Source organism: Mya arenaria, chromosome 1 (assembly GCF_026914265.1).
Source record: "Mya arenaria isolate MELC-2E11 chromosome 1, ASM2691426v1".
Classification (NCBI taxonomy): domain Eukaryota; kingdom Metazoa; phylum Mollusca; class Bivalvia; order Myida; family Myidae; genus Mya; species Mya arenaria.
In genome coordinates this window covers 23,394,553-23,416,917 of record NC_069122.1, presented here as the reverse complement: position 1 = coordinate 23,416,917, position 22,365 = coordinate 23,394,553, and the positions used below count along the sequence as shown (strand labels likewise).

Below are 22,365 nucleotides of genomic sequence, written 5' to 3'. Positions count from 1 at the left end.
GGATGGGTTTTCAAATGTATTCTTTACAACAACTACAAATCTGCCTAACTGACAGAGAGTATTTTCATATAAGTATAAGTACCGCTTATCAGAGACGCATGGAAATTAAAGACAATTCATGTTTCTAAGATATCTTTCCAAAACTAATTTTCTACATTATTGATTTAAAAACGAACATTTACAAAGATAATGACAGTAATCTTCACATAAAACTTGATCATCGGTAAAAGTTTGAAGCATTTTTTTTCCAATTGTGTCTGTTGAGTTCGACCTACAATATGTGTTTTACTATACTAAACATATATCTCGTACCTAAAAAGCAAAATGTAATATCATTTTCTTTGATGTATAAACCCCATTGGGAGTAAGCAATTTATTGAAAATACATAGTTACATACTTACACCAATGTATTTAAATACAAAATTGGAAACTAAATGGACAATCCAAGAAGCCAAAACATTTACCCAAGACCCTCTTTAAAACACAAACAGTGAATGCCTAACAGAAACTGACCGAGACACACACAACGTACTAACATCACCGACAGAACAAACATGCATCAATTTATCGGAAACACATTAATCTTCAAACTATTATATTGATTTAAACCTTTTGAGTTGCTATGATATGTTAAACAACGATAAGAAAAGTTGTGTATTGAAAATGTCAATCAACTTTGTATATATGTAGGCCACATTTATGCCTGCAGGATATATTTACCCCCTTCATACTTAACGTTGACTTAAATATTTAATGTTGACAAGTTTGACATCCCACTGACCTATTCTAAGTTGAAGTTGACCCGAGAATACTTGGCACTTAAGACTAGGCTTGTATGTACATATGCGTTACAAAGTTTTATTAACAACATTTTCTTGAAGTTATCTTAAAAAAGTATATATATATATATATATATATATATATATATATATATATATATATATATACTCATAAAAATGTACATTTCAAATACTTATTTCAGTGTTCTTGTTTTTCTTTTGTCCAGCGCATTCAATGTAAAGCATATATACTCTGAGGAACAATATACCTTACGTATTTATAGGCAAATCAAAAAAAACTTTTCTATCAAGAGATAAACAGTGAACCGATTTTTAACCCGAGGCTATCAAAATGCTTCTGAGATGCAATGTGTCAATGCCACCGAAAAGCCAGAACAAAGCCTCCACCAGACAGCATTACATATTGGATCATATAAAGCGACTGAATTAGATACTGGACAAACCTTCTTAAACTTGTATCGTTTAACAATCTGATATTATTGTTAAAGTCATTGGCTGTTTAACTGGCACGCGATCGGCGTTCGTTCGTGGTATTCATTCTCTAACATATTTCAGGAATAAAACGAAAATGGGATATATTCGACGCATGTTGCAGTGATTAATATCAAGCATTGCAGAAAGTAACTGTTCTAGTAAAAACGGATTGTTACAACTGACGGCTAACCAATACACAGAATGCAGCCTTGGGGTAGCTACATTGACCAGTACTGGTATAAAAGATCAGTCAAACCTTGAAAGCATGTCAATCGTTAATAGGCAGGCGAGCTGATCAACGAACGAACGGATACTTTGAATTAAATAATAATGGAAACTATGTAGATTTTTCATGAAATAAAATCGTTTTAATTAAACTACACGGTTAAATAGGACAGTTTATATACACCAAGAAAATAGTTTGTTTTTTTAATTAGCAAAATGAATTTTATTTCCTCAGTTGTATATGTTTGTCTATGTGCGACTGTATGTTCCATGGCTAAAATCAAAAGCGAGGAGAAAGAAATCCAAAATAAAGAAAGGGACAAAAGCTCGATGAATTTAAAAAGAACATTTGAAAACAAAGACGACATTCCAAAAGATTATTTAGAACAACTAATGAAGCGCTACGAAATTTCAGAAGATCCGCTTGCTGACCGAGACAAAAGGAAGCAGGAATTCGAAGAAAAATATGGAGTTGACTATCCTTATGACGACTTTAATTATTATTACTACAATTATGATACAGACGTCCAAGCGGAACCAGATGAGGAGAGTGACAGTGTCATTGACTCTAACCTAAACGACAAGCAACCAAAAGGAAATGATACTTCGGACGGAGACGAAAACCTTACGTGTCCAACGTGCCAGTTGCGCGAAGAAGCAAGGGTAATTAGGATAGAGACAATTAGAAATACAATTTTAGATAAAATAGGATTTTCCAGCAGCAATCTTCCTAACATGACAGGAAAGGTGATACCTAATTTACCGTCCATTCAGCGTCTTAAAGATCAACACATGATGCTGGCTGATGAGCCAGCTTCCGACGAAAATACCTATATCCCGGAGGATGAATTGTACGGCCAAATAAAAAGGGCTTACACCATAGCGCAGAAACGTAAGTCCGTTTACTCTTTAAATCGAACTATTAATAATAGGAATTTGTGTATAAAAGTATGTGTTTCATATGCCTTATTATTATTTTTATATTAAGATCAATGCTTTATGCAAAATAATCAGATGAGGTTAAATTCTAGTTGCTAATTCATAGAACGTGTCTGTCGGTATACAATTTGCCATATTGCCTCGAGATAAGTATCAGTTATACATGTATCTAGCACCATTGCACTTTGTTTAATTACAATCGCATCGATGAATTAGGCTCTTACATCAAAATATTTAACATGATAACTTCATTATAAACACAACAATTCTGTAAAAAGCAAATTCATTCCATCCAAAATGTCAGTATGGAAACCATATCCCATTGAATAGGTAAAACAAAGGAAATTAACTGGAAATTAACACGAAAAGCTAACACGAAAATTATATTCGAGTTGTTTAATGTATTTTTATGAATACCGTACATTAAACACCTGATTGATCTCTACCAAAAATTACTATTTTCAAAATGGTCTTGAATAAAAACAAATTTATATAACGTGGCTCAAACGCTTTGTGTTACATATTTAAATCGCATGATACTAACATATACGCATAATGATTAAGTTACATACGAAACTGAATCATCGGGTAACAATTAAATTGCAATGGATCAGTTGTGTGCCTGTTTCTTGGCACATCTCTCATTCTAGCACTGTCTTGATTTGAAGGCATGGCTGCATTGGCACACTAACCCAGTGTGGAACTAGCACAAGCCAATAAACGCTCACGGCGTACAACACCAGACCTATATAGTTTCACTTCCACTTCCAAATTTTTGTTTGATTTAATTTCGTTTCTAATAGTATTTGGGTTGTGCGAAATCATTAATAACGTGACGTTAAAGGACTTTTTATCAAAATAAAAAATTGCATTACTGAGTAAAGATAAAATGTCATACAGAATATTTTTCTCAATCTGTGAGACACAATTTCTTAATATATTAATACAAATGATGCTTACTGTGTGTTGTCTTGTATGGTGATTTTTTTTGCATTACGAAAATTAGATTTATGTGCCAATAAACTACAAATACATGAAGTACATTTCGGCTTCTATTGGAATTGTCCGACGTACAATGAAAAATCACTGCTAAGAAAAGCTACACGTAGAACAGGTCGACACAATAAACTCCAAATTTATCTCAGTGTGCATACTATGTTCAATATATCAGTGGTGATAAATATGCACGCTTCGTTAGTTTGATTTAATGATTAAACTTGAAAGCTAAAATACACTAACATTTCCAAAACAGATACAATTTATCGTATTACACTACTTTATCTGCCGTGACACAAAGAGTTACAAACCAAATCACGTCACAAGACATGGATCGTGTTTAGATTAAAGGCAATTGCATCACGATATTTTATGATGTATCTAACAAGGTGGTATATGCCGAGACTTCCGAACTCTCCAATACGACTGGTATAACAAACACAGACTAATGTGAAATGTGTTATGGTAAACAGACTAAAGTGAAATGTGTTATGGTAAACAGACTAAAGTGAAATGTGTTATGGTAAACAGACTAAAGTGAAATGTGTTATGGTAAACAGACTAAAGTGAAATGTGTGATGTATTTGCCAGTCACACATCATGCTGCTAGAATGATATTTCTCGTTTAACTAACAATCCCCGATGTGTTTTACTACATATGTCTATATAAAAAATTATATCATACATATGTTCCCGAGAATGTTCATGTTTTGCTTTATATGTAAGAGATGTTTTGACAAAAGGTTTTTGTTCTCTGCTGGCATCCAGCATAAATACGAGAACTAAAAAGTACACAAAAAGTACCGACGCGTATTTCATTAAAGTGTTATATCGCCCAGCCGCATATTGTCGCATGTACGTGAAACATAGTGTGTTTTGTTCTTCAAATTTAGACGAATAGTTAAAATATAACAAAATTAATAAAGAATCCGGCACATTTGACAATCTCCAAGCAATTACGAAATAAAACAATTGAATTCGCTAAGCCAACCAAATCATTCTTAATAACTGGTATCTGCATTACGTGATCAACTTCAGAATACAGACTTAAGGAAACTCATAAAGCTTTTCCTTTTCCAACCAACCAACACGAAAAAAAAATCCCCATATTAATATAAAATTACCAAATATACGATAAAACACAATTATTAAAACTAATATGTTTTAGAAAAAAGATATCAATTTCTAAATCTTTCTGATATTGATAATAATGCAGATGCCCTAACCTCTGATTACCCAACATCGATATAAACCCGCAGTAAGTGCCTGTTGCTCTTCGAATCCTTGAATAAGGTACAGCCGCTGGTTCGGGCCTTGCGAACACTATTTTTCTTTAAAAAAAGAAGTTCCTGATGAACTATCCAGCTAGTCTATTTAACTATTCGTTACAACAATACAAAGTCTCTCGGCAGTGGAAACTGCCTCATGCATGTGCCATATCCAAGAAGAACTAGGTTCGGTTGTTCATAAGTACAGACCTATCTCTCTATCGAGTGTCATCAGCAAGGATATTGAAAAGTTATCCACAAATACGGCTTTAGCAAGATCATCGAACAAAAGAATCCCCACACACGCCTTTAAATTTATTTTGCAAAACAAAGCACGTACGTTCAATTTCGATTTATCCAAAACGACTCGACTGTCAACGTCTACCATTCAATTTGCCAAGCTTTTGACGACGGGAGAGAAAAAAGAGCCGCTTTCCGGGTTATTTTTAACGCCTTTGATAAAGTTTTGCACTAGGTTCTCTTGTTAAAACTTGAACGGATTGGTATTTTTGTTGTCGTTTTTAATAGTTTCGAATATCAGTGTGACAGGAGACACTATTTTGTCATTTATGATGTGAATTTCGACACCGTTTCTTTCTCAATTAGTGTTTCACAAGGATTGATTAAAGGGCAACTTTACTTGGTCTATATCATCGATATTTTCATTGATCAAATCCACAATAAAGTTATTGCCTAACGATAGTATTCTATATATAAACTCTGACTTGCAGAAAAAAATGAATGGGTCAAACTTTGGCTGGTAACATCTAAACCATCTAAAACTGTATGACTAATGTCACGCAAACTTGAATAAACTCATATAAATTACCAATCTTTATAAACAGTATCCTTATCAAGGAATTCGAAAACTATAAATAAGTCGGCGTCATCTTGTCATTAACAATAACTAAACCTTATTAAAAAGAAGGCATTGGAACGAAAGCATGACCCAATTCAAATAACACAAGATCACAAGCCCTGATAAATTATGTATTTGATATATATCCAGCCTATTTGGAAAATGCAGATATGTTTTGGGACAACATGACTATTAGTTTGAACAAGAATATCTCGAACAAATCCATATGTAAGCTGCTAGAGCAGTCTCAAGAGCAAGGTAGTTGTTTTCATCACACAATCCATAAAAGAAACCCGTATTGAACCTGTAAAATAAGAAAGTATTAAATAGTCAAAATAAACACAAACCTTGTTTACTCTTCAAAATGCACCATTCATTTGCGCTATCTTAGCTCAACGGCATGTTACCTATATATGTTGATAATGTAACCACTTATAGACTTAGAGCCTCTCGCTACACTCATAAATTATATAATTGAATCTGATTTAAATACATTAAATACTAGTAGTTCGTTAATGTAGTGTTTTATTTGCAATGTCGCTGATACTGTTCAAATCATCACCAATCATTAAAGTCATGATGGACGCATGCAATTCGGCTATGGTATGACATCTATAAAAAAAATCCGTGAAATTTTGTAAAATTTGATTCAATTATATTCTAGCAGCGCATGTGAAATGAAGCTATAAAATAGCTAAGTGCAAACGCTCCATCATTTTCCGATTTAACGGGAAAAATGAGGAAAACTTGCATTGAATATGTGATCTAGCGAGATGCACAGCGCATCAATATTGATTTCATGAATTGCCTAAAGTGCCATATCAATTACCTTGAGCTGTTAAGTTACCGCGATTTCGATCAATGTGAAAAAAATAGAGGGTTGTAGAATTAAATCTGAAAGAATCAAGAAAGTATAGATTAATAGCCTTTTTACAACTAAAAGTCAAAGGTTTTAATCATTTCCGAGTTTATACACGAAACAGACCCAAAGTATTTGCACCTAAAGTAAAAAGTTATAAAAACTATTCAGAGGATAGAGTAAGTAAAAACAAATCGCTCATTCTTAAGGAAGGAATTGCGGGGTTGATGTCATTATCGGGGCATGAACGCAATTGGGCTGGTCTAAGAATGTGGAGTCCGAAGGACTCCTCGTGTACTTTGACCAGCCCAATTGCGTTCATATCCCCGATAATGACATCAACCCCGCAATTTATTACTAATATTTACACCAATAGTTCATTATTTTATTAAAGAAACGTTAAAAAAATACTTCATTTCATTTCGGTAACCTTTCAGTAATCCTTTCTAACCCATTCTGTAAATAGGGCGACCCGACTGTTACCGGAAACATTTTTCAAATGACGTCACAATAACGCTGGAAAAGATCAACCACTTGAAATCACTTTTAAACGTAAAATTGAAACACTTTTGGCAACAAAACATTTAAAATATAATAACTTAGCACTTTCTAAAATGTTGATTTATATTTAACGGGACCTGCTGACACAATACAAACAATAACAAGATCAATAGTTTTCATGTATATTGTTATGCGATGACTTGCAATCCGAACATATCCGAAGATGTTGCGTTGATGAACGCAATTGCCGAAAGGCAGTTCATTTAAGGAATGGAATATTAAGGTGTAAATATAGTGTGATTGACTCTCAACAAGTTACATCTGAATAACTGATACTAATCCAATACATAAGAGGGTGTATTCATAATTATATACAATGTTCTACACATCATCTGAAAGTATACACACATTAAACGTTTGCAAGATGATATTTTGAAAATTGACACGGAAACGCCGATCATAACAGAGACACTGCAATATATTTCTTCACTCATATAATGATCCTACGAGGTACTATCATATTGGCAGAGTAAATGTTCAACGACGGCTATATCTAACATAATATCAATACTGAATAAATAAAACCGATTTTCATTTCATCCACATACTACTTGGTTATATCGTTCAGGGAACAAGACACAGGTACTGTTGAAATAATTTTCCCCAAGAATGTATTTCCTGCTCAGTTAGCCTCTTTACAATTTCAAACCCCGTATGTGCATAAAACTTTACAAACAAACAACACTTGGCGCTCGTAAATATAAAATAGTTAAGGTTAAAAGTCATTATACATGTCCCCGGGCTCGTCTTACATATTCAACATCGAGGAGATTCCGACTGATGCATCAATTTACCTATTTGACAATTTTAATGTTTATGCAGTATAAAATATCTGTTTAATATATTTTAATGTTCTGACGGATCCAAATATGTGTGATATCATGTTTCAGGCCGTCATACATAAACAAAACCGTGTAACGGTGAATTCTTTGATAGTTTTGTATATCGAATGTTTTTTAAATTCATAATATATTACTTAAATACTTATTAAGAGCGCTACATATTATATCTGCTTGTGATATTTACAATAATCGTTTACTTTCAGCCCCCGCGGAGTTCAACATTCATCTCGATGGGGCAACTTACTTTGAAATCCCGGAATCGGTAACGTCCAGACGAATCCAGGATGCGTCTTTGTGGATTTATATTAAACCTACAGTTCAAAAACAAAAAAAGGTGTTCGAGATATACCTGCACATTGTTGAAATGAAAGCAAAGCCACATGACATTCTGAATGGCCCCAAGCGGTACAAGAAAACGACAGAGGAAGGGTGGGTGGAATTTAAGTTTGCTCACATTGCTCATCACTGGATTAAACGTCCCGAGGCCAACCGGGGCATCATCATCCATGTTCTGGACAGCGCGGGAAACAACGTCGCGGTGACGCCTCAAAACGAAGAAGACAAAGAACATGTAAGTAACAGAATTTACGGATTTTGAAATGTTTTTTCTTCTCAGAATAGAAAGTTAATCATTCTAATGTAAATACTGTCATTCTACTCCAATGTATTAATTAATATTTCCGAATGTATTACATACACTTCTTTTGCTTATTTAATTATTAACTTATTATATTTCGTAAAAGGAAACTGACAGTTACTTTGCCTACTTCCAGTTCCCTATGTTGGAGATGTCCACGACGGAACACAACGACCACCACCACCGCTCCAAGCGCTTTATAAACAACATATGTTCGGAGAGAGAGAAACGCACAACGTGTTGCAGATACCCTCTCAGAGTGGATTTCGTGCAGTTCGGTTGGGATTGGGTTATTGCGCCCACGGGCTACACCGCTAACTATTGTTCTGGTGAATGCAGGCACAGACACTTGGACAATGACCCGTCCGCCTATCTTATCCAACAGGCGACCAACGATTCATCACCATGCTGCGCTGCACAAAAGTGGTACCCGCTTGCCATGCTGTACTTTGACCACAAACACACTGTGCTATACACATATATGCAGAAAATGATAGTGGACAGATGTGCGTGTTCGTGATTTTCTGTTGCAGTGTGTTCGTTAGTTATTTCATTTAACACCCAGTGTTATCTTAGATAGGTTATGTTGCTTCGGTTCTATTGTGATAAAAAGTTTGGTGCATACTTTACTTATGTTCATATTAAATATTTACGTGATGTTTACAAGCGTAAAATATGACGAGTTGTGCAATGCCTTGGTGATATAATGCTCATTGCTCTACCCGTAGAAACTAGCTTGAAGATTTTGTGACACTGACGAAATGGCCCTTTTACATCGACGCAGCCAAGGCCTGATATATAGATTTAGAAAATTAAACACGGGAGGATTTCTCCCAAATGGCTGTTGGACGTCTTTTGCGGACAGCAACAGCTCCCCGAGTTTGAATACATGACTTTACCAGTTGCAGAACAATGAGTTAGGACGAGCTTTTGAGCATTGAAATGGACGGATATTGAAGGAATAGTGGATTAAATCCGCTATGAAGGTTCAAAAGCATGCATGAATGCCAGTGATAGATATTTGGATGAAAATGGTTGTTATAGGGTACAAGGAATTCATGTGTTCATCTGGGATTATACTGATGTAAAAGTTTAACTTATTGGTATTCGAGTAACTGCATGGTTTATGTATAACAGAATGTATGGATGTGAAACTTTAGTACCGAATTAAGTCAAAAAGCATATTGCTGTGGGCATGGAAGTATTTTTACAATGCAATATTTTATTCAAAAAAGCTGACGCAAGTACTAAATTAATAACGAGCACGCCTTTTCTCATTCTAATGTTTTATACTCATAACTTATTTCTTGTTAATTATTTGTAAATAATATTCAGTGATAATAATGTCAGCATAAAAGACGCATAAACGTGTTGTAGGAGGAAGTAGACGAGATTTTATTGACGGCTGTCAGAAATTGCTTCTTTTATATAGCTATAAGTGCATGGAAAACCGAAATATCCAATTCAAGGTAGTGCGAAGTCACTATGTGATGTGATTTGTATGATACAAATGTGCCATTTCGTGATAAATTTGATATGTATTATTTGCCAAGCAATGCACTAAAACAGCCTTTTCCGAAATTATACACTTTGAAATGACTTTTTTATGCCATTGAAGTGCTCTGGTTGTTCGGTATTTACCTTTATTACAGTCTCAGTGCACAGTATATCAATAGTAGGTAAAACCTTTTTTTCCCAAAATGTTCGAGTATAATACAGACGTTTTGCGTGAGTGATGGTGCTTTTCGCGAACGCATTTTATCATGTGTTTGATTTTTATTTTAATCGTTTCCAATAAACTCCCAATTGCACAATATTTATATGTTAAAGTATGTGGGGTTTTTTCGTTTTCAATACTTTTGTCAATATTCTGATCGTTTCAAGTTATATATCATGTGCATAATTGACCTTTTCGGTACCAAATACAATATCTGTCTTTAATAATGTGACCTGCATTCCGATGTTAAATATGTGCTTTCGAGCATTTTCATGTCTTTCATAATAAAGTTTAAAGAAATATGAGTTTATTTGTTCTTAGGTGTTTAGTTTTCAAAGAAAATCATTGTAACACACTGTAGGTTGCTTTCATTTGGTGAGTCTTGTTTTCTCGAGGTTTTGGTTTTGGCCGATTCCGCGTTTTCAATTCCCAATGCCGTTATTCAAACAATTGAAAGCAGCGGAAAAATTACTATTTTGCTAGGTTTAAATTTAAAATCTGATTGCTTTGCAGAAGACCGTGAAATTAATTAAATTGTTATAAATTTACAGTATATACTTGTGTTCCAAATCTTCATTATATTACAATGTTCTAAATCTACAGTATATTACAGTGTTCTGAATCAGTAGTTTATCAAAGTGTTCTCAGAATGCAGTATTTTACAGTTTCCAAAAACTGCAGTATATATCAGAGTTCTAAATCTACAGTATATTAAAGTGTTTTGAATCTACCGTGTTCTAAATCCAGAGTATATAGCAGTGTTCTTAATCTTCAGTATAACAAAGTGTTCTAAATCTACATTAAATTACAGTGTTCTAAATCTACAGTTTGTTACAATGTTCTAAATCTACAGTCTATTACAGTGTTCTAAATATGCAGTATAATATAGTGTTCTTTATCAGCAGTATATAACAGTGTTCCCAATCTGCAGTATATAATAGTGTTCTTAATCTACAGTATATTAAAGTGTTCGAAATCTACCGCGTTCTAAATCTTCAGTATATAACAGTTTTCCAAATCTACAGTATGTAACAGTGTTCTCAATCTACAGTATATTACAATGTTCTTAATCAGCAGTAGGTTATAGAGTTCTTAATCCGCAGTATATAACAGTGTTCTTAATCAGCAGTATATAATAATGTTCTTAATCAGCAGTATATTACAGTGTTCTAAAACTTCATTATATTACTGAGTTTTAAATATGTAAGTTATAACTGTTCTTAATCTATAGTATATAACAGCATTCTAAACCTACAATATATTACATTGTTCTAAATCCGCATTATATAACAGCGTTCTTAACTAAAGGGACTGTGTCACAGATTGGCACCAACAAAAGTTTTTTCTGTAACGAATCTCAGGACAATTATCTAATAGAATGTGTTACGCTTTGATATCATTATTGTAAAAAAGTACCAAAATGTATAAAAATAATTGTGTCGGAGACCGGGTTCGAACCCGCGTCGCCAAAATTGAAGTCCAGCGTCTTACTCACTGAGCTACAAAGGCTTATACTAATCGGGTGACATAATTAAGCTATACTTCTACCTCGGTAATATCACGTGATAACACCGACTAGCCAACCACGCATAAGGAATGAATTCTACCTGGTAGACATACCCAGTAATCTTTTTTAAATGGAAAAATACGAAATAACTGCTACACTTAGATACATTGTAAACTATGTGGTACTTCAGTTAGTTTCAATCAAGTTTCAATGCATTGTACACATCGATGCCAAGTTTATATCAGTTTTCGACAACATTCTTTTTTCCTCGCTATTTTATCATACGTGAGACAGCCCCTTTAATCAGCAGTACATTACAGTGTTCTAAAACTGCACTGTGTTTCGGTGTTCTAAAACTGCAGTATATGAAAGTGTCCTTCAATTGCAGTTTTTATTACAGTTTTCTAAAACTGCAGTATATTGCAATATTCTAAGTTTGCAGTAAATTATAGTGTTCTAATTCTACTTTAGATTACATTGATCTAAAACAGCAGTTTATATCAGTGTTCTCAAACTGCAGTATATTCTCTATTTCATGCATAAACTTGAATTAAAACTGAACTTATCTGGCGGTCTTTTGTATAATGCATCGCACTTCAAAGTTCATAATGGGTCAGAAGGGTGTTTTTATTAACATTATTCCGACAGCCAGGGGAATGTTCCAACATCTACCCAGCCAATTTGAAAATATGATTTCAGGTGCTTTATTACATAGCCAATGATAATCTGCACGTTCTATTCACCCCATGAACTGTCAATTGTCTACGTCATTAAATATAGCAATGATCATCTTAAAACATCGCAAATGTCACCTTTAAATGTCCCACCTACGCCTAGTAGACTGACAAAACATCGATACCCCACAAAGACGTAGTGCATTCGGTTTATTGAGTGTAATAGCTGATAAACTGCTTGACAGCTCTGAATAGACTGTTAGTACAAACATGATTAAACCAACGTGTCAAATAGCTTCATATTCTTAAACACCTGCCTATTTAAGAACTGATCCTATTTACTTAGACTAATATTTCGCATGGGTCGAATCTTTTTACCTCAGCGAGCAAATATGCTTAGCTATTGTCTTCGATATTTGATAACCAGCTAAGCAACACTGACCCATATATTCTTAAGTATCAAAACATGTACAAAATGCTCGTATAAAGTATGCAAATAATAAATTGTTAGTTGTAAATGGAGTACACCCTCTAAAATAACTTAAACAGCTGCTTAATCCTACCATGAACCAAACTATTGAACGTCTTTATATAATACGAAGACATCTGGTTGAACCACGAGATCTCTAGAGCATGTCAGAAGGACACTTTAAAAAAATCAAGGAAGTGCATAAAACAATAATGTTATAATTTAGGTTAAAATGCGCGATAATTTGAACACGGTTTGCCATGGTGGTCTTAAATCGTTTACCAGAGATTTTTTTTTACCTTTGTTATGACTATACAATGTAACACAACAAATACCTCAGTTTGTCCCCCTTTATATCTACATGTAACACCGGTAACCCTCGAAGCGGCGCCAATTGGTATATAATTTCAACAATCTTGGCAGGAAAAAAATTGACAATGCTACACACCAAATTTATATAAACCTGATATTTGTTCTCTAAACTTTACATATAGTCCAAATTTATACACATGGTCTAAATAAAATTGTTGTAGCTTCAAAAATAAGAATGTAGGTAAATGGTCACAGTCAGTGTGATCAAAGGACAACATTGATATTTGTTTTCAAAACTGTACACATGGTCTGAATTCCATTGCTGTTGCTTCAAAAATAAGAAATTACGTCTAAAGGTCACAGTCAATGTCATTCAACGACAATATTGATATTTGTTTTTAGAATAGTGCACATAGTTCAAACTTCTTTGTTGTAGCTTAAAAATAAGAAAATAGGTCAAAAGGGAATGGACCAGCTGTGACCCTTGAGCATAATTTGAACAGTTTTTTAAGAAAACCACTGTAATTATGATGCTTCATGTAAAAGGTTGGGCCTAGCGTTTTCAGACGAGATGATTTTCAGCTTTGACCTTAGGTCCTTTAATTCGGCCTTTTTGGTAATGGGCAACTACACGAGGCTACATACCAATATAAACGATGGCCTTGGCCATGCGATTTCAGAGAAGATTTTCCAAATCTTGGGACCCCCAGGGCGAGGACAGCTTTTACCCTAGGGACATAGTTTGAACAGTCTTGGTGAAAAGCCGCTACATGAGCCTACATACCAATTATCAACAATCTTTGCCTTGCAGTTTCAGATGAGAAAATTTCGAAGTTGTTACTATATAAATATATAGAAAACCTGGGACATCTGGGGCGGGGCCAGCTTCGACCACAGGAACATAATTTGAACAATATGGGCAAAGGGCCACTACATGAGACTACATACGACATATCAATAGGATTTGCGGTTACAGAGAGAAAGATTTTCAGAGATATACAGAATAAAGTCGTATGGTGAAAACTGCCCCCTATCGTTAAAATTAAAAACGAACCAACATCGCTTGAAGAAATTTGATAAAGGGTCATTTCAGAAACATTTCTGTGAAATTTGGTTTCAACTGGCCAAGTGGTTTAGGAGAAGAAGTTATTTCCTTCGAAGTTATTTGAAGCAAAATGTTGACAACGGACGACGAACAACTTACGACATGTGGGATGGATCTTAATAATCTTATTTAGGTAAATGGATAACGCAATCGTTACAACACGGAAATATCTAACAAGAGAAAGTTTTAGTTTCAGGGAAATTGCCGAGAGTGATGTACGTATGGGAAGATTCGCCCATCTTCAGATTTCAATTGCACAAGATTTGATTCGGCAAGTTTGTCAAACATAAATAAACAACGTTCCATGCACAGTGGCGGTCCTACCGGGGGGGACACATAGTAGGGCCCGTGCCCCCCCCCCCCCCCCAGCGGGCCGGCAAGTAATGTTTTGCGGCACATCTATATTGATTTAACTGTACAAATAAGTTGTTTAAGTTGGTTGTCACAATTTAAATTTTATCTCAGCATTTGAGCAAATAAACAACCTGATTATCGAGTATAATATAGTATTCGAAACGAAAGTCTTTTGAAAAATGACATTCGATATAAAAAAAATCGGCGCCGCATTTTACACAGACAGCTGATCAAAAGTAGACAACTATGGCTGCAGTTATACGCATAAGTTTACTGTTTATAAAATATATCATATTCCAGAAATATAAGTTGTTTTAAACTGTTAACATGTGCACATTATATGTTCGTCATTGCTTTTAATAATGTAATTCTGTGTGCATAACGTGCATTAAACAAAAGTGTAAATTCAAAACGTTGCCGCTTTAAAACTTTCCATTTCGGCCTTTATTATCGTCTCGTTCTCTGAATTATGTTAGAGCCTTTGTAAATTAATTCATTATAATTTATTTAAAACCTTTTTTGGAATGTTTTGATTTTAATTCAGTTAACTTAAATTTATAACAATAACATCCTAAGTTTTTTGAAAGGTTTATCTTAGTTAATGATATCTTTTTAATTCAATTTATCTGCCAAACATTATTGACAGTGAAGACAAATGTTAATTCCATGTCATTATATGATTTAAATAATGCATTCAAAATAAGTTTGATATGTTTATAATTAGTTGTGCCCCTCCATTTAGAAAGTCCTTGAACCGCCGCTGATGCACAATATCATGGCCCTGTCAATACAGTTTGTGTATACCACGTGACAAATTGCGTCATAAAGGCTACGTCGGAAGGCAATATTTGCTTCGAACGAAGACTTTAAACAAAGAGTAAACAAAGAGAACTTCACTATTATTACACCATTTTAAATTGATTGAGAGTTGAGTTTCTTAAAACACTCTGGCTCTCTATGCAGCATAGACTGGCCTTTGTTTCATTTAAAATAATGTAATAAAAGAAAAGTAATCTTTGTTTTAAGTCTTCATTTTAAGCACTGCAATAGATTCATTTCATATAACCCTAATAAAGATTCTGCATCTCATTTACTGACCGCGTGAACGGCAAAACATTGCTGATAAGCCCCTCCAGTATATTAGATACTTTATTGTACAATTTAGTTCAGTGGTCTAGTTAAGGTGATAGAATGGCAGACATCAATGATCTCGATTTATTTAAACACGTTTTTATCAGATTATGCAAGGAAACAATCCTCCGGCATATCTGGACAAATTATCTGTTGTGATAGGAACTTTACCGGATCCTTACAACATAAATGCAAGTATTTGGAGCCCAATAGCGTTCATACCCCGATAATGACATCAACCCCGCAATTCATTCCTTAAATATTTACACCTCAACTTCCATTCCTGAAATGAACTACCTTTCGGCAATTGCGGTTATCATCCGATGAACGCAAAATCTTCGGATATGTTCGGATCGCAATTCAATTTCTAAAAACAACACAAATGCAAATTCGAGAAAAGACGTTATTAAACAAAGAAAACAAATAAATTAAATGATGTATGGCGTGTAAACAACCCAGATACTAAATATTACATATATATATATATAAATCGTTCCCTTTTCCTAAAGCTCTTATGTTCTACCAGTCTGTAGTAAAAACACGGATCACATGGCGAAGGTCCATTAACAATAATTAGAAGGAGGTTCAGGCTACTGCAAATTCAACAATATATATTTAGATGATGAACATTTTGTTAGAGTAATGTCTTATTCCTTGAAACTAATTTTATCATTTAATGATAACATGGTTATACAAAGAAAATGGGAACTTTTGAAAATTGAAAAAGTCCACTGAATTTGCAAAAAAATAATAAATCAAACGTTGTTCGAGGTAGAATAGCATTACTGGAAAAAAGACTAAACTATCTAGTAATAAATGACATAAATAACGCCGAAAATAATAAAATAAAAACCGATTTAGAGGAATTATATACAGACACAGCTTGGGGTGCTAAAATAAGATCCTCCATACAATTTGTAGAAGAAGTTGAAAAACACCAAATATTTTAGTCCCTAGAAAATTAAAGACGAACGCGGAAAACTCTGACAACATTAAACGTGAATGGCCATTTTTTAAGAAAATAGTGATATACTATCCTGATAGACGAACGCGGAAAACTCTGACAAAATTAAACGTGAATGGCCATTTTTTAAGAAAATGAAGTTATAAAGTTTCATATTTAAATCGGATAACTAAGAGGAAAATGATATTAACATATATATTTATGATACTCCTTAAGAAAATAAGCTTAACGCAAACGAGGCAAAACTATGCGAAGGCCTTTTCACAAATGAAGAATGTGAAAATGCTCTAACGTCAATGAAATTGAACAAAAGCCCCGGATCCGATGGCTTATCGGTTGAATTCTATAGAAAGTTTTTTGTTTTTTTTTTAATTTAAAAGGACCCTTCATCTGTGATGATTTAAATGAAAGATTTGTTAAACAATAACTCACCCAGAAGTTAGGGATATTTGTCTTCATGATATAAAAAGGTGGACCATACAAATATAGAAAATTGGAGACCTTTAACACTTTCAAATGTAGATGACAAAATTAGAGTAAAGGTTTTATCACGGAGGCTTCAGAGCGGTTTATTCAAAAGTGTAAGTTCGGACCAACAGTTATATTAAAAATCCCTTTATAGGGTACCAAAGTCGTCAAATACAAGATATGAAATATTATGCGGATGATTTTCTTAATCCGAAAGCGCGATCATATTTCTTGATTTTAGGAAGGCATACTGTTTGGGATTTTCTATTTCATACACTTAAGCATTTCGGATTCCAAGATGACTTTATCACTTGGATACAAAACTTGTAAAAAACCCGCTTATTACAATTTTTTAAAAAATGGATGGAAATCAAATCCTATATTCATTGAAGGGGGTATACGCCAGGGATGTTCGATTTCTTCATTACTTTTCATATAAGCTGAAGAATATATGGCCCTTAGAATCAGATCAAGTAACACAGTAAAAGGTAATTAGGTCAAAGTAGACCGTATTATAGTTCCACTCAAAATATCACAGTAAGCACATGATACTACTCATTTGGCAAACTCTGTAAGTGATATTGAAAATGCTTCACAAATTATTGAAGAATATGGTAATATTCCTGGACTAATTAGCTCCACTGGCCGAAGGCCATGGAGCTTATGTCGTCACAGATTGTCCGTCGTGAGTGCGTGCGTGCGTGCGTGCGTGCGTGCGTGCGTGCGTGCGTAAACTTTTACTTTAAACGACATCTCCTCTGAAACTGATAAGCGGATTTTGACAAAACTTCACAGGAATGTTCCTTTGGTGGTCCTTTACCAAAATTGCTCAAATGGTTCCGGTCCATTGCACAATATGGCCGCCAGAGCTAAAAATAGCAAAATCTTTAAACGACATCTCCTCTGAAACGGTTCGGCAGATTTTGATGAAACTTGACAGTAATGTTCCTTGGGTGGTCCTTTATTAAAATTGCTCAAATGGTTCTGGTCCATTGCACAATATGGCCGCCACAGCTAAAATAGCAAAATCTTTAAACGACATCTCCTCTGAAACGGATAGGCAGATTTTGATGAAACTTGACAGAATTGTTCCTTGGGTGGTCCTTAACCAAAATTGCTCAAATGGTTCCGGTCCGCTGCACAACATGGCTGCCAGGGCAAAAATATAGAAAAACCTTTAAAGAACATCTTCTCAGAAACCGATGATCAGATTTTGATGAAACTTAACAGAAATGTTCCTTGGATGGTCCTTTACCAAAATTGCTCAAATGGTTCCGGTCCATTGCACAATATGGCCGCCAGAGCTAAAAATAGCAAAATCTTTAAACGACATCTCCTCTGAAACGGTTCGGCAGATTTTGATGAAACTTGACAGTAATGTTCCTTGGGTGGTCCTTTATTAAAATTGCTCAAATGGTTCTGGTCCATTGCACAATATGGCCGCCACAGCTAAAAATAGCAAAATCTTTAAACGACATCTCCTCTGAAACGGATAGGCAGATTTTGATGAAACTTGACAGAATTGTTCCTTGGGTGGTCCTTAACCAAAATTGCTCAAATGGTTCCGGTCCGCTGCACAACATGGCTGCCAGGGCAAAAAAATAGAAAAACCTTTAAAGAACATCTTCTCAGAAACCGATGATCAGATTTTGATGAAACTTAACAGAAATGTTCCTTGGATGGTCATTAACCAAAATTTGTTAAATGGTTCCAGTCCACTGCACACCATGGCTGCCAGAGCTAAAAAATAAAAAAAAACTTTATACGACTTGTCGTCGAAACCGATGACCTTTTTTCGATAAAACTTGACAGAAATGTTTGTTTGGTGCTCCTTTACTCAAATTGCCCAAATCATTTCGGTCCACTGCACAACATGGCAGCCAGAGCTATAAAGTAAAAAAATTTTTAAATAACTTCTCCTCAAAAATTGATGATTGTATTTCTATGAAACTTGACGAAAATGTTCGTTAGGTGGTCTTTGCTTGAACCTTTTGGCCAGTGGAGCACAGGCACTGATGTGCCTCTTGTTTTAAATAAGACTTTTTTAAAACGGAAGCTATGTGGATAGGAAAAGCCAAAACATTAAACATGGTTATATCAACTGGTCAAATAAAACAGTTAAAAGCCCTTGAGATTTATTTCGGTCACAATCCAAACGAGTTGGGATAATAAAGTAGAAAGAAACGCCGCAATACGATGAGGTTTCAATGATTGACAGCAGAACTTCAGACTTTGATTTGAGAAGTTCCACGTGTTTTTGACATTTAAGTAACAGTGACCTTGACCTTAGGGGCCCAAAATGCAACCCCATTGAAGTCCTCCGTAAACTCATCCTACGTAACATAACATTTGACGTCAAATAGTTCCTCTAAAATCGCCTTTAAACGATTATTTATGTTCAATCTTAATTAAACGTATTGCATACTTATATATTTAATTGTGCTTTATTGTGATGGCATTATATACTTTTCATAAACCATACAATAAAAGAAATAAGAAGTGTCTTACATGGGGGTGTAAGACGGGTTTTCAGCACTGGTCACGTGACCGGAAACACACGTCAGGTATACAAGAAAAACTCTTCCGATATAACAACTTTGGTCGCAATAGGTCAATCATAATTTAAGTAAATCATTACCAACCACATCTTCAATTTTAAGTAAAAGTGACCTTGGCCCTAGGGGGCCAAAACACGATATCATGAAAGGTCTTAATAAACTCTCCTATATATGAAGTTTGGTCAAGATATGTCACCCAAAACTAAAGTTATTCAGTTGCAACGGTTATTCTATTTTAGTAACAGGGACAAGGGCCCCAACGCAATCCAATGAAAGGTCTCCATAAACTCCTCCTAAATACCAATTTCAATCACGATATATCAACCCTTACTAAAGTTATTCGGTTTCAAACGTTTTCCCATTTATAGTAACAGTGACCTTGACCTTGGCCCTCGAGGCCCCAAACGCAATCACATGAAAGATATCCATAAATTCTTTTTCATATATGAAATTTGGTCAATATGTCAACTATAACTCAAGTTATTCAGTTTCAACATTGTTTTTAGTTTCAGTGACCTTGACCCCAGACCCCAGATGCAACCCGATGAAAGGTCTTCATAAACTATATCTTAATACCAAGTTTAGTCAAGTTATGTCAACCCTTTCTCAAGTTATTCAGTTTCCACCATTTTTCTATTATAGTTACAGTGACCTTGACCCTATTGGCCCCAAACGCAAATCCCTGAAAGATATTCTTAAGCTCTTCCTAAATATGAAATTTGGCCAAGGTATGTCAGAACTAACTAAAGGTATTGAGTAATAACCATTTTTCTATTTTAAGTAATTGTGATCTCGATATTGGCCCTAGGGCCCCAAACGAAATCCCATGAAAGATATCCATTGATTCTTCCTATTTCTGAAGTAAAGTCAAGATATGACAACCATAACTTTGACCTCGACCCCCATGGGTGCCAAATGCAATCCCATGAAAGGTTTCCATGAATTCCTTTTAAATACCATGTTTAGTAGGTTTATGTCAACACTCCACAAAGTTAACCAATTTCAACCGTTTTCTATTTCATGCAATAGTGACCATGACCCCAGGCGCAACTTATGCAAGCACAGGAAAGGTCTCCGTAAATTCTAATTAATACCAAGTTAAGTCAAGATATGTCAACCAAAACTCTCTTTTTTCTCAGTTTTTCCTATTTTGAGTAACTGTGATCTTGACCTTGAGCCCAGAGGCCTCAAAAGCAATCTCATGAAAATTATCCATAAACTCTCCCTTAATACCAAATTAAGTCAAGATATGTTAAGCCTAACTGTAGTTTTTCAGTTTCAACCGTTTTTTATATTTTTATTTACAGTGACCTTGACCACAGGGGGCCCAACGAAATTCCATGAAAGGTCTACATAAACTCTTCCTATATACACAGTTTAGTCAAGATATGTCAAACCTAACTAAAGGTAATCCATTTCATAGTCGAGTTTGACGCCGCCCGGCCGATGTAGGTAATTCTAATAACCGGGTTTCACTTTGTGAAAACCTGGTTAAAAACTGATGATATGATAAAATCAAATATTATAATTTCATTAAAGTCATTTTGGTTTGATGTTTGAATGAGTATTTGAATGCATCTTTAATACGATCCATATTTACTCGTTTTTCCGGCGTTAATTTCAGGGGAATAAACCTGTCCGAAACCGATGACCCAGATTCTTTTAACTTTAAGTTCTAGATCCCCGGCCGCGAGTATTTTAAAATGTAATTAACACAGATACATACATGTATTTATTTGGATTCAGTACATGTACGCGTTCATTTTGAAACCTTTCGTAATCTGCATTTATTTTAATTGCGTAATTATGCAAATACACAGCTTATTCGCACTATTTTAACTGAACAACACATTATAAATACTCATTACAGCGCTCCTTGGGCAAGCTACTCATGCAGAACGCAGCTCTGTAGCTATTAGTGCAGATTGGTAATGTCAATTAGGTTGTTGACCGCCGCAATTATAACAACGCTCAGGTTGATACGCCCGTGCGCTTATTAATTTGAAGTAATGTACCGACAATTACAGAAAAAAAGAGATTTTTGTAAGGCATTATCTCCGTAATTGCCACTTTGTCCAAAAACTTGTGTAAAATTATGTTTAAAAAATAAATGTTTTTTTTTATAAAAGTGAAGACAAATGTATCAAACTATAAACTACCGTTATTTGTTCATGATACTGTTGACTGTAACTGTTGATCTTGATATTGATGGGCATCCTTCCACTGAAGTTTCATGGTCCTACATGTATGTCAAGCGGTTTGCGTTATATTATTAACATGACATTGACCTTTAACCTATTGACCTTAAATAAAGGAGGGCTATCTAATGGTCAAGAGCAACCCTCCATTAAAGTAACATTGTCATATGTCAAACCGATCTTGAGTCAGGATGCTGACCAGGTCATGACCTTAACCTTAACAAAAATAGGGGCCATCATTTCTTCAAGGGCAACCTACCACTAAATTTGCATGTTCCTAGATCAAATGGTTTTCGATTATTGTGGGGACAAGACATGGCAATTGAAAAGAGGACATACATATTGTTTTTTCTATAGGTCTTTAGTGATGCGGCTGCAAACCAATGCCACCACATTATGGAATCACACTGCTCAATCATGTTCAAGATCAAGAAAGAAACATTATTT

General features: G+C 34.8%; 1 protein-coding gene across 1 annotated transcript; it reads left to right on the top strand.

Annotated features, from left to right (window-relative positions):
* Positions 1-1,217: 1,217 nt before the first annotated feature.
* LOC128241015 (growth/differentiation factor 8-like) lies at positions 1,218-10,472 on the top strand. The gene is made up of 3 exons (XM_052958004.1): positions 1,218-2,392; positions 8,028-8,395; positions 8,598-10,472. Exons 1-3 carry the CDS (start codon positions 1,717-1,719, stop codon positions 8,979-8,981), a joined length of 1,428 nt encoding a protein of 475 aa, XP_052813964.1. The 5' UTR covers positions 1,218-1,716; the 3' UTR covers positions 8,982-10,472.
* The last annotated feature ends 11,893 nt before the right edge of the window (positions 10,473-22,365 follow it).